Below are 12037 nucleotides of genomic sequence, written 5' to 3'. Positions count from 1 at the left end.
TACATTCTAAAGTCATAGCATAAAACAAACAAAAGTTTTCTAGCATCCTCCCAAACCTTGTGAATCAGTGCACTGACTCATGCATTTTGGGGAATACACCTGCCACTGTCGTAGTAATTTTACATAGTTGCCACGGGGGGGGTGAAGTCACAGTAAACTGTCATGTTTTTATTTTGTATTCTTTGTTCCCCTTCTCCTTCAAGTAATGAAAATAAGAGAGACTTGACCATACTAATGATGTTTGATCCTTTAAACAGCCTCTTTTGCCCTTAAAAAATTCTGCTTTAAACTTAAGGCTTTACACGTCATTGTGGTCGGTGTTTGGATTTCTCGGATTGAATAAACTCTGATTATTTCAAGGAAACTAGTCACTTATGTCATTACTTTAAGCTTTCCTCTTTTAGAATGACCCTGCCGGTATGTTGTTTGTTGCTTTAATTACGCTCTCCCTCCCTAGGAGCTGATGCAGCAGAATGGGATTGGTTATGTGTTAAATGCCAGCAACACCTGTCCCAAGCCTGACTTTATCCCTGAGTCTCATTTCCTGCGAGTGCCTGTGAATGACAGCTTTTGTGAGAAAATTTTGCCATGGTTGGACAAATCAGTAGATTTCATTGGTAAGTAGCTCGAGTGATATTGCAGGACCTGTGGGTTATAGTTCCGTGCATACGTGCACCCCTCCCCCTTCCCTCCCCCCTTTATTCATTAGAGAAAAGGAACCTGTTTCACTGACCTCACAGGTCTGAAGACAACACGTGATGCTGCATATCTCACTCAGTGGCCCAGGTGACGTGTGTGTGTGTGTCCTGCTGTCTCTGTGGGACTGGCCTTGTGACATTCCAGCTAACTGGAACACTGCCAAGGTTAAGCCTGAAGGGGTTTGTGAGTATGTATTTGCAAGTGTTTGAAAATCAGTTAAACTTTGGGTGTTAAACTTTTTACCCACTTTTTCAAATCCTGTAGAAGACTTTTGGAAACTCTGGTGGCATTCCTTAAACTGTTTTTGCCTTGCTATGATGTTTTCCCCAGAAGAAAAGTCAAATCCTGTGAAAACAAATCCCATGACATTTAAAGTCTTTCTGTCACAAGATTTCTAAGCCTCAGCCCACGTGCCAGTAATTTCAAGTAGCATTGGATCTAATGCAATTCCAACATGTGCGTGCATACAACACACACACACGCTCTCTCAATCACGTGTGGTCGTTTCCTGGGCGTTGGCTGAGACAGGATCTGATCTGGACCATACCTTGTTTTGTTCACTGGGCCCGTCGGCACCGGAGCCTCCCTGACTCCCGGCTTCAGGCGCTGTTGTGACATCTTGGTGCCGCAGGATCGGGTCTGCTGGAAGTCAGTTGACCACATGATTTGAAATGTAGTCTCAGCTGGAAAGGGGCTGAACCAAGGAGCCGCCTCTGTTGCTGACTTTCAAGCAACATATCAAGGTGTGACTGTTAACGTTCCACGTGCGGAGTCTTTGTGGTTCTTTTCCCCCTTCATCCATAACTGAATACTCTTGAATTGGTTACTGAAAGTTCCAAAAAAAAAGAACTAGTTCCTTTTAAACAGTGAAATTGTATGTAAATTAAGCCCCTCGCTATGTCCTTCTGTCTGCAAGAAGAATTTTCTACACAGTGCTTTTGGAACTTCGGGTAGTTTGGAAACAGTTCTTTTTTTTTTTTTTTTTTTTAAGAATCCAGGTTTCCAAGACTTTTCCTCTTTAATTAGGGTGCATTCTGTGAAACATCTGAAGATACATGGCCTACATCATCAAACAAAACCCCAGATTTATCCTTCCCACCATTGTACTTCCAGGAAATATTCAGCCTGTCATTCAGTTTTTGCCGCTTTAAAAGACTAATGATTACAGTTAATGTTCCCATTGTATGTCACATCGATCCAGAGATGACTGGCTCTGATTTCAGCTGAACATGCCATTTCGGAATCTGTTTAGAAGAGAACCAGCCTGATTCTGTTAAGTCATGGCGATGTCTGAGCTTTAGGGGGGTTAGTAGAAAAGAGAGCATGCAGCTAACTTTGCCCCCAGCTTCCTTTCTTCTTTCATGAGCAATACTGGCCACTTGTAGTTCATACAAAAGGAGTTTTACCATGTTCCGAGTTGGTTAAATACACACCCAAATACATACCGTAATTTATTTGTATATCTGAAGGTATTTTTACTAATCAGTGTTTACTTGCTTGGCCTTAATACTGTTAGGGCCACTGTCCTTGTCCCACCCAGACAATTCCAGGCGACATCTCCAGCCCACTGTGGCACTCAGCCCACATTCAGTCTCCTCCAGGGCGTAAAGCCATGGTTAGTCATGGCAGAGAAGATAATCTGAAGACGTAACCTCGAACCAGGCCTTAACGACCTAATAGACTCACACTTTTTCTTTTTCTTACTCAGATTAAATTTCCGTAAGTTTCTGAGTTCGCTGGAAGGACTCAGGTTTTCATGGAGTTTTGCCTTTATTTTCAGTTGACATAGGCGGCGGGAAGCAGGGTCTGAGCTGGGGGACCCTCATCGGGGCCCCGGCCCAGTGGGCTGCTCTGCGGGCTCCTGGCCCGCTGGCCCGCGTCACTCTTGGGACTTGTGTGCGCAGCCTGGGGAGGGGAGTAGGAGGACGGCTTTGGAGCCAGACTGTCCTGCCCGCCTTGGTTATTAGTTAAGTGATTCTCTGTTCCTCAGTTTCCTGATCTGGAGACTGAAGTTAACATATCTGCCTTTTAGGGATATTGTGGGGATTAAAATAGCCAATGTGTGCAAAGCACCTTGCCAAGTGCTTGACTCGTAATTGGCTCTTCATAGGTAGTAGCTGTTTTAAGGATGATCTGAGCAGTCCTTTTTTATTTTTTCTTAGAGCTGTGCTCTGTCACCTTAGTTATCACTCCCTTTCAGCCTTTGTAACTTCTCCCCTCACTGGCTCCCTCTTAACCTTTGTTATCCTCTTTCCTTTTTAAACTAGAATTGGTAAAACAGAAAAAATTTAAAAACAGATAAAGTTGGAAAAAGTAGGCACGTCTGTTTTAGCCCCTGAACTGCCGTAGTGGCCACCTGCTTGCTTTCTTTCCAGCTTTCCTCCTTTTCCTGCAGAGGCACTTAATTACCTGGCGCCCCGAGACTAACATTCCGGACTCGCTGGCACCTGCTGCCGCCTTTGGAACCTCCTCCCCGGTCCCTTCCCGCCCAGCGCGCGCGCGGGACGTGGCTGCTTTCTGAGCGGCTGGTCAGTCCCACCGCGGGACCTCCTCACACGGTTGCCTTCTCTGCCCCGCCGGGTCTACCTGGGTCATTTCCTTTGCCTTAAGAGGCTCAGTTAAGCACTCGCTTCTGCCAAGAAACGTGTTCTAATGAACCCCACTTCAGTATAATCACTTTTTTTATATAATCACTTTTTAGAGTTTTAAAATATAAGGCAGTTGTAATTGTAAAAACAGTACAGGTACCATGCAGGGAATTTGAAACAGAGAAAAGGAAATCTACAACCTCAGCATCCTAACACATCTGTTACCACCACTGCTTTATTCCTTCTCGCCTTTTTCAAAAAGATGACTTTTTAAAATACATATTGACCAGCCAGCCAGGATTTACTGGGTTCCTACTGTGTGCCCAGTGTTAAACCCTTTGGGGGAAATGTTAGAAGCAAGGCCCTTGTAAGTCCTTAGAGTCTAGTTTTGAAATAATGATTAAAAATAATGAAAGAATATTATCAACATTAAAAAAGATATTTAAACCAATAACCAATAAAAAAATTTAAACCAGGAAGAATTTGAAGCAGCTTACAGTAAGAGGTTGGGGTCAACAGCTAACACACCTTCACACACACCCCTATTAAAATGGGATAAAAGGGCAAGAACCAAATGATACGGGGCCAGAAAGGCTACAGTAAAATCAGAATTAGTGAGCTGCTCAGCAGCCCAGATGGAAGAGGCAGTGCTGGGCAGCACAGGCTGCATACTGAATGGTCGAGGGCAGGGCGAGAGCTGCGTGGGCCCAGGAAGGCGTGCCCTTCACATGCACGTGTTTATATACTGTTACGTTGTATAGTACGTCCTTAGTTCCAGTGGTGTCCTGTGTTCCTTTGTTACTGTTTTATTGTGTTTGATTTCCCTGTCCAAAGGGAAGCTGCTTGATTGTTGACGTACTACCGAACAGCCCTACGGTGTTTTGTACGTAACGAACAGTAAGTCACATACGTTAGAAACTTGTAATCTGTCTAACAGAGGTGGTGCGATCGTGGTGGCCTTGTATCATTCAGCCGCCAGAGCAGATTTCCTGGATATCTGTTAATAACAAGAATTCTAACGTAAGGTTTGGCGAACCTTTGGTAGTTGTCAACAAGAACAAGAATGGAAAGGGAAGAATCGCGCTCCATGGCAGGAGTGCACGGGTAAGCACACGTGTGGTTCATAATACTGGCTGAAGGGTTAGCTGCTTCCAGGCTGTGGGGTAACTTCACTCCCATGAGAAAGCCTTTAGCGCTCGTCAAGACGGCAGTACCGAGTGTTTGAATTTCCTTGGTCCGTGGTTCTAACAGCGTCCCTGAGTTCTTTTCCCATATCAGAATGATGCAGTCAGACAGGAACTCCTGGATATCAAGGGAGAGGTCAAAGTTCCCTGGGTGCTCATTAAAGTGACCTACTAAACCTGATTCATAGTATATACACGCTTTCTTCTTAAATTCAGCAAATAAAGTTGTGAGTCACTTAATGACATACAGAAAGTCTCCCAAAGGAAAACAGGGAAGCTAGGCACTATGAGTAGGCATTTCAAAGGTAGCTGGACGTGGCATCATTTTGCATCGTGAAGCGGTATCACTGTGATGATTAAGCCTCTCCCCTTCCTCACCCTCCCTGCTTTTTACATAGTAATGTGTGGCACATATATTCTAAAATTTTTAATTTAATATCTCATATCAAATTATGTTATAAACCTAAAATACAAGGTTGTATGTCAGTTATATCTCAAAACTGGGGGAAAAAATGTAATATTGCTTACATAATTAGAAAAAAGTTGAAGTGTCAGACAACATGGGTAAACAAAATACTAGCTAAATCTTAGAATTTGGGGTGTTGTTTTCTTTATATTTTTCTGTATTTTTGAAGTTTTCTACATTGAACAAGTAGAATCATGTAGTCACATCTGATTTACACTCAGAGAAAGTTATTAAAATGACAAAGACAACCTGAGGGAGGGACAGATGGCTTAGTAACACAGTTGGACCTTCACTGTTCTGAGTGTCAGTGGTGGGGAAATCATCTTCCCCTGCCTCCTTCAAAGAATATTGGGAAGAAAAGTATGTAAGTAGATGGGATTTACTTTGAGTTGCCAGGTTTGAAAGACACTGTGTGAGTAAATGGGAAGAAGACTTCACTGCTGAGCAAAGTCGTTATCAGTGATCCTCTCTGAATTTGACTCTACAGAGAAAGCAAAAGCCTCGAACGGATGCGTCCTCGTGCACTGCTTGGCCGGAATCTCTCGCTCCGCCACCATCGCGATCGCCTACATCATGAAGAGGATGGATATGTCCTTAGATGAAGCTTACAGGTGAGGACAGAACCGGCCTTGCGCTACTGGCTTCTCATTTGACCTGAAACAAGGAGACGTGAGGGTGGGTGACCACGTTAAAGCAGATCCTGATTATTTTAGTGATACTCTTTATAGGGGACTGTGGGTTTTCAGTGGTTTTCCAAAGATCGGAGGAAAATACACTTTTATAATTTAGCGCTAATTCTCCCCTCACATGTATCAGATTCACCCTCCACTACTTTTTAAGTTTAAGGAACAAGTCCTGAGATGTCTCTCCTGTTCTGTGAGTTTGTATTTTTCCCTCGGTGGGGCTGTATCATCTGTTCTAATTTACACGTGAGAAAAGGCGCTCCGGGAGGAAACCCGGGACAGAATTTCTCCTGTGCTTCGGCCTGTCTCTCTCACTGCAAGGGAAAAGCCCAATGTATGCAAGTATAAAACCCAGTAATTGTCAGACCCTATTCGTCGAGAATTTCCTGCATTCTCGAGTGGCCCAGAGTTTGTGGTGTATAATTTTGACTGGGTTGCCCCACCTGCCTTTCTCAAAACAGAGGGCAGCCAGTGACAGTAGGACCAGGGACTGGTTTTGTTCAGTGACTCGTGGATCTGAGTCCTCTGCGTATCTTGTTGGAGGGGGTACCTAGTTTGCGTGTGATTAAAGGATTGATACGATCGCATGGAGCCAGGCCTGCTGTAACAATTGGAATTTTTCCTCAAATTGGAAAATACAGAAAAAAGAAACGAGCTACCAGAACAGCTTCTCACTTGAGGGAGGAACTGAGGCCTCCTGCCCCGTAGAAACCAGCAGAAAAAGCACCCTTAGACCCTGTGACGAGGTCTGACCATAGGACCCAGGGTTTACACTTGTCATAGTTGAGCCGGTTATTTCTGGCTTTGTTAATTTGCTTTCAGTTACTTGGTTTCCAAGGAGTTTAGTTTTGGTTTTTCGTCCTTCCTTATCCAAATATAAATTTTCAGTGTAGTTTCTTTCACTGCTGCATCTTCCAGGAAGTGTCCATGTGGGTCAGGGGCCACTAACGAATTTATCTACTATTTCTGAGTCTCTGTTGCTGAGACAAACATAAAAGCTGTTTATTACTAGTTTTGATCCCTTGATGACTCTTAACATGGTGGTTACAGAAAGGAACCCAGACAATAGACCTGGTCTTGAATCCTGGCACCATTTTTTCAGTAGCTGTGTCATTTGGGGCAAGTCACGTTAGGACTCGTGTACCTGTGTGACGAGGAGAGTTAACGCCCACCTGACGGAGGGTAGTTTTGAGGATTGAATGAAATAACGCTCCACTTAAGGCATCAGCATAATGCTGAGCAGACAGAGACCACTTTGTAGCTGGTTATTCTGTCACCCTGAACACAGAGCAGGAACTGGGAAGTGTGTGCTTGGCTGCTGTGGCCATCTGATACCTTCTCTTTTCGTCATTAATTAAAAATGTGAACTGTCTTAAAGTGACCGGGGGGACTCTGACATTGGGAAGTTGAAGCTATTAAGGTGAAGGCTGCACTCCTGGGCATTGGGGATGTCCCAGGTGAAGAAAGAATCATCTCTTATCAGTGACATCGGAAGCCTTGGGTCCTTGAAAATAAGGAGGCTGAACCTAGAACTTCCGGGGCCTGGTTCCCCCATTTCTAGCATCTCCAGGGACATGCTGTGAAGCTCCCCCGATACAGAGACCCCTAGCTCCTCCCGGACAGTCTCTCTGAACTTTTAAACCAATCTTCCAAAGGTGGGGGGGGGTAATAATTCCCTATCTAATTTACCCACATAATGTATCTTAATAACTTGTTTTTTAATGGAGGTACTGGGGATTGAACCCAGGACCTCGTCCCTGCTAAGCACGGGCCCTAGTGCTGCGCTACACTCTCCCCGCCCCAGTAACATTCTTAAGAGAAAAGGTAGTTGCCAAATTCAAGTCTTTTTGTTCTTTCCCTCTCTTTGTAGATTTGTTAAAGAAAAAAGACCTACGATCTCTCCGAACTTCAATTTTCTGGGCCAACTCCTGGACTATGAGAAGAAGATTAAGAACCAGCCCGGAGCGCCGGGGCCCAAGAGCAAACTGAAGCTGCGGCACCTGGAGAAGCCGAGCGAGCCGGGCCCCGCCGCCCCCGAAGGGGGCCGCCGAGGCGAGGGCGCCCCCGGCCCGCCCCGCGCCCACCCCGCTACCTCAGAGGCGGCGGCGCCGGCCGCCGGGGCCCCCGCCGGGGGGCAGCCCGCTCTGCTGGAGGACAGCCCCCTGGTCCAGGCGCTCAGCGGGCTCCACCTGCCCCCCGACAGGCGGGAGGACAGCACGCGGCTCAAGCGGTCCTTCTCCCTGGACATCAAGTCGGTGTCGTCGTCGTCGTCCGCCGGCGCGGCCGCGTCCCTGCACGGCCTCCCCGCGGCGGCCGACGAGGCCCCCGAGTATTACAAGCCGTCGGCCGCCCTGGACGGCGTGGGCAAGCTCTGCCAGTTCTCCCCGGTGGAGGAGGTGTCGGAGCAGACCCCGGAGGCCAGCCCGGACCGGGAGGACGCCCGCGGGCCCCCGCCGCCGCCCCGGCCCCCCGACGGCCCGAGCCCGCGCTTCCACGCGGCGAGAGGCGGCGGCGCCCCGCGGCCGCCGGCGGCGCCCCTGCAGCGCAGCGGCAGCGTGGAGGACACCCACCGGCCCGCCTTCCTCTTCGGCCTGTCCGGCAGCCAGCAGCACCTGGCCAAGTCCGCCGCTGGCCTGGGCCTCAAGGGCTGGCACTCGGACATCCTGGCGCCCCCGCCCTCCGCCGCCGCCCTGCCCAAGAGCTGGTACCTGGCCCCCGCCGAGCCGCCGCACTTCTACCCCGCCTCGGCCGTGTTCGCGGGCGGCGCCGGCTACCCGGCCTACAGCTGCAGCCAGCTGCCCACGGGCGGCGAGCCGGCCGGCTCCGTGCGCCGGCGGCGGAAGCCCAGCGACAGGGCCGACTCCCGGCGGAGCTGGCACGAGGAGAGCCCCTTCGAGAAGCAGTTCAAACGCCGCAGCTGCCAGATGGAGTTTGGAGACAGCATCATGTCGGAAAACAGGTCGCGGGAGGAACTGGGTAAGGTGGGCAGCCAGTCGAGCTTCTCGGGCAGCATGGAGGTCATCGAGGTCTCCTGAGGAGAGAGACCCTGGGGACCTCCGCCGACGGTGTTGCGCTCGTTCACAAAAAATATTCCCTGTAAATCTGAAATAGATGTATGTACATACGTATATATTTTTGGAAAATGGAGCTATGGTGTAAAAGCAAAAGGTGGATCAACACAGGTGTTCTCTCAACATCTGCGTTTGAGAGCAGCTAATACTTCTCTCACCCAAGTGGAAGGGCAGACGCTAGCTTCCCCCAGACCGATGAAACAGTTGTATGCAATGGATTGCACATCTCTGGTTCTTACTAGGTCGAGTTCTACTTGGTGTCTGAGCACAGACACCCCCACCGTTTTCTTGTCACGCTACAAGGAGATCTCGGATACCAGTCTCTTCGTCCGGTCCCTTCCGTAGTGCACCTTAGTGCTGAGACTGAGCCAGCTTGTGGGTCGGGTGGGGAGACCCTACTAGGAACAGAACCTAATGGTAGATCCAAGAGAAGCGATCACATCCAAAGCTGATTCACCAATCCAAGCTCACCGGCCAGCCGAGTGACGCCAGCGTCGTTCTGCTGACCGACCATTAGGGGCCTTGCCAAGATCTACTTTAGAGCAAACCCAGTACCTCAGGCAGGAAGCCGGGCCTTCACCACGACCAGGTCCGGTGGCCCGTTTTCTAGGCATTGTGAATAGGCAGGTAGCTAGTCGCACCTTTCAGACCAACTCAGTCCGTCTCTGCACACATTTCCAGTTGGGCCTGGATGGAGGCTGTTAATGTGTTCTTTCTTCTCAGCTTCATGAAGAAAGAAGGGAAGCTATCTTGCAGTCAACTTAACAGCCAGCAGTCTGGCCACATTGTGATTTAAGCTAAGGTTGGGAGGCTAACCAAGTCTACCTCCCTCTTCATAAATCAAAGACTCGTTCAAGATGGGATTGTTAAGCTTTTAAAGATGAACTTGGTTTCAAGCCAGGTGTGAATTTCTTAGGTAGCAGAGCAGCAGCTCCGAGTTCTCAGCCAAACTAGATGCTTTCCATTTCGGTTTCATTACCCAGATGCATTTTGTGAAAGCAGAACAATAAGGTAGCATTTTATAGGAAACCGCCAAGAGATAGAAAACTGTGGAAGGATCAGAGAAGGTTAAACTGCTGAGAAGCAGTAAACTGTCATTTTCTCAGTGGCTTTCTCCCTTCGCGTGCAGTGAAGGTGGTATTTTCTGTAATGTCCTTAGACTTTCAGGTTCACTGACAGGGCTGAGAGAGGCTTTGGTTAGCAAGGAATGTTCAGAAATAAACAGTGCAGGGAGGTGAGGGGAAGGGGGCTGCATTTTGTTTCATTGCAAGCAGGGCGGAAAGACACAGCCCAACTATTCTCAGAAACGATCCCCAGCATTTTTTAGGAGACGGGACATATCAAAATGGAGCGGGACCAAGTGGTCTCAGTCCGTGACCTACAATCACTGTATGGAATCAATCCTGGCAGCTGAAAATAGGAGGTGATTAGAACAAGTACACAAGTGACAGTACTTACCTGCTTTGAGTTTTGTCAGCTACAGTCTGGTCCTGTTTTGAAGCCTTAATTCACGTCAGCAGCTTTTTTTTAGGGTGGTGGGTGGGTCTTAGTGTTGTTCTTTACTGTAAGTGTAGCTAGTTGCTGACTCATATCTCAGGTTTTTCTATGTGTGAGAAATGGACAGTCCTCTGACTAGGATGTGACTTCATGTTTCCTCTGGTGACTGCTGAAACCAGCATAGAATGACACGATTCAGAACTGACTTGATCACGACGACTGTGGTCTTCATATAACGTAACTGGTTATGCACAAATTATGGGCTAAGCTATGGGTGTAAAATGGAGAGCATGAACCGTGCAGGGAGTGCACTGTTACCATACTGGAAAAGTTCTGTTAAGTGATTGAGTTGGTTTTCCTATATACGTTTAAATTGGGGGTGTAATCAGACATTATTAAGGTTTTGCACAGTAATTTCTGATGTGTTATGTATACACGCACACCAAATGTGTAACAGCTCCCTGCTTCCAGAGTCTGGTCACCACTGTGGGACATCTGTAAGATGTGGAGGTAATGGCTCTAATGTTAAGTGGGTTTCAGGAGGGTTGTGGGACTTGGTTTTAATGAGATCTCTGGGTGGAAACTGGCCTTCCATCATCTGGGATTTCTCTTGGCTGTGGTCCCCATCCTTCCTGTGACTGATGTGGTCATAAGCTACAGCCTTTAGTCCCTGATCGCTAATGTCAAGTAATCAGCCCTTGGACTCGAGACTGTCCTGCCCAAGGGGCAGCCTCTGGGGCGTGGCATGGGCTGGCTCTCGTCTGCGGGAGTTGGAGGGGGAGCCCCGAGGGCTACTAGAAGATACGGGATGGTGATTTTAAAGAGCAAAACTAGACTTCTATGTGAGAAATGCTGGAAAATGGTTTAGGACGTTTGTAAAGTTACGTGGAAAGACTATATAAATGTTTAATATGAATATAGTGTTCTTTTGGAGTCAGGCAAGCTGTTGAATGGTTCAATTGTGCATTTCTCATTTTGATGTGTCATGAATGTTAATATGATGAAATAAAATCAAAACTGGTACCTGTTTATACATAAATATGAGAAAGGACCTCTCTTTGCAGCTCTAAACTTGGTGGGAGCAGCAGTGTCCAAGTGGGAAAGGAGGCAGTGGTGGGACCTGTCCTGGGGTCCTCTCGTCCGAGGATTCAGTGAAGCACTGAGGTCGGCTGTATCTCAGGCTCCATCACCTGCAGGGAACATGCTCGTGAGCTGTCACCTTCGTTCTTTAATATGTACACCAAACGCACACTACAGTGTAGAAACCTCAGGGAAATATTTGCTGAGTGATGGACAGTGTAACCTCCCTGCAAACAAAAGTCCAGGAATTCTACCAAACATACAAAGAACTCATACTGGTCCTTCTCAAATTCTTCCAAAAGACTGAAAAGGAGGGCGTACTCCCAAACTCATTCTATGAAGCCACCATCACCCTGATACCAAAACCAGACAGAATATACAGGGTAGGAAGAAAAAAGACCAGATGAACATTCGTGGTACATTTTAATGTAATATGTGGATGGTTTTATAATTCTTGTAGGAAAACCTGAATAGTTATTTAAAGATCTGTTCTCCATCCCTGCCACGTGCATCTTAATGCCCTCTCCGCTTGTAAGTGGCACTGGGCATCAGGACTTATGAGACAAGCAGCTTAGCCCCCCAGCCAGTCAGTAAAGAACCACACAGTAAAGGAATAAAGCCTTTACCTTCAGTGCAAGCAGGTGGAACAGTAATGACAGAACCACGGGTGACGTCAGTGAAGTCGGCTGCAAAAGGCTTCTGAGTCGAAGTTAGATTTAAGGAAATCTAAAAGCAAGAAGGATTGGACTGGGTGAGCGAAGACCAGAGG

At 47.6% G+C, this 12037-nt stretch overlaps 1 protein-coding gene across 4 annotated transcripts in view; it reads left to right on the top strand.

The window, feature by feature from the left end:
- DUSP16 (dual specificity phosphatase 16) overlaps positions 1-11227 on the top strand; it is a 74843-nt gene extending 63616 nt beyond the window's left edge. For all 4 annotated transcript variants that reach the window (XM_074357949.1, XM_074357950.1, XM_074357951.1 and 1 more), the window contains 3 exons: positions 458-617; positions 5425-5548; positions 7491-11227. In XM_074357949.1, coding sequence (XP_074214050.1) covers positions 458-617; positions 5425-5548; positions 7491-8655 — 1449 coding nt within the window. In that variant the 3' untranslated portion in view covers positions 8656-11227. The remainder of the gene's footprint in view (positions 1-457; positions 618-5424; positions 5549-7490) is intronic.
- The last annotated feature ends 810 nt before the right edge of the window (positions 11228-12037 follow it).

Source organism: Camelus bactrianus, chromosome 34 (genome assembly GCF_048773025.1).
Source record: "Camelus bactrianus isolate YW-2024 breed Bactrian camel chromosome 34, ASM4877302v1, whole genome shotgun sequence".
Taxonomy (NCBI): Eukaryota; Metazoa; Chordata; class Mammalia; order Artiodactyla; family Camelidae; genus Camelus; species Camelus bactrianus.
The sequence above is the reverse complement of the archived record's forward strand: the minus strand, read 5'-3'. Positions and strand labels throughout refer to the sequence as shown.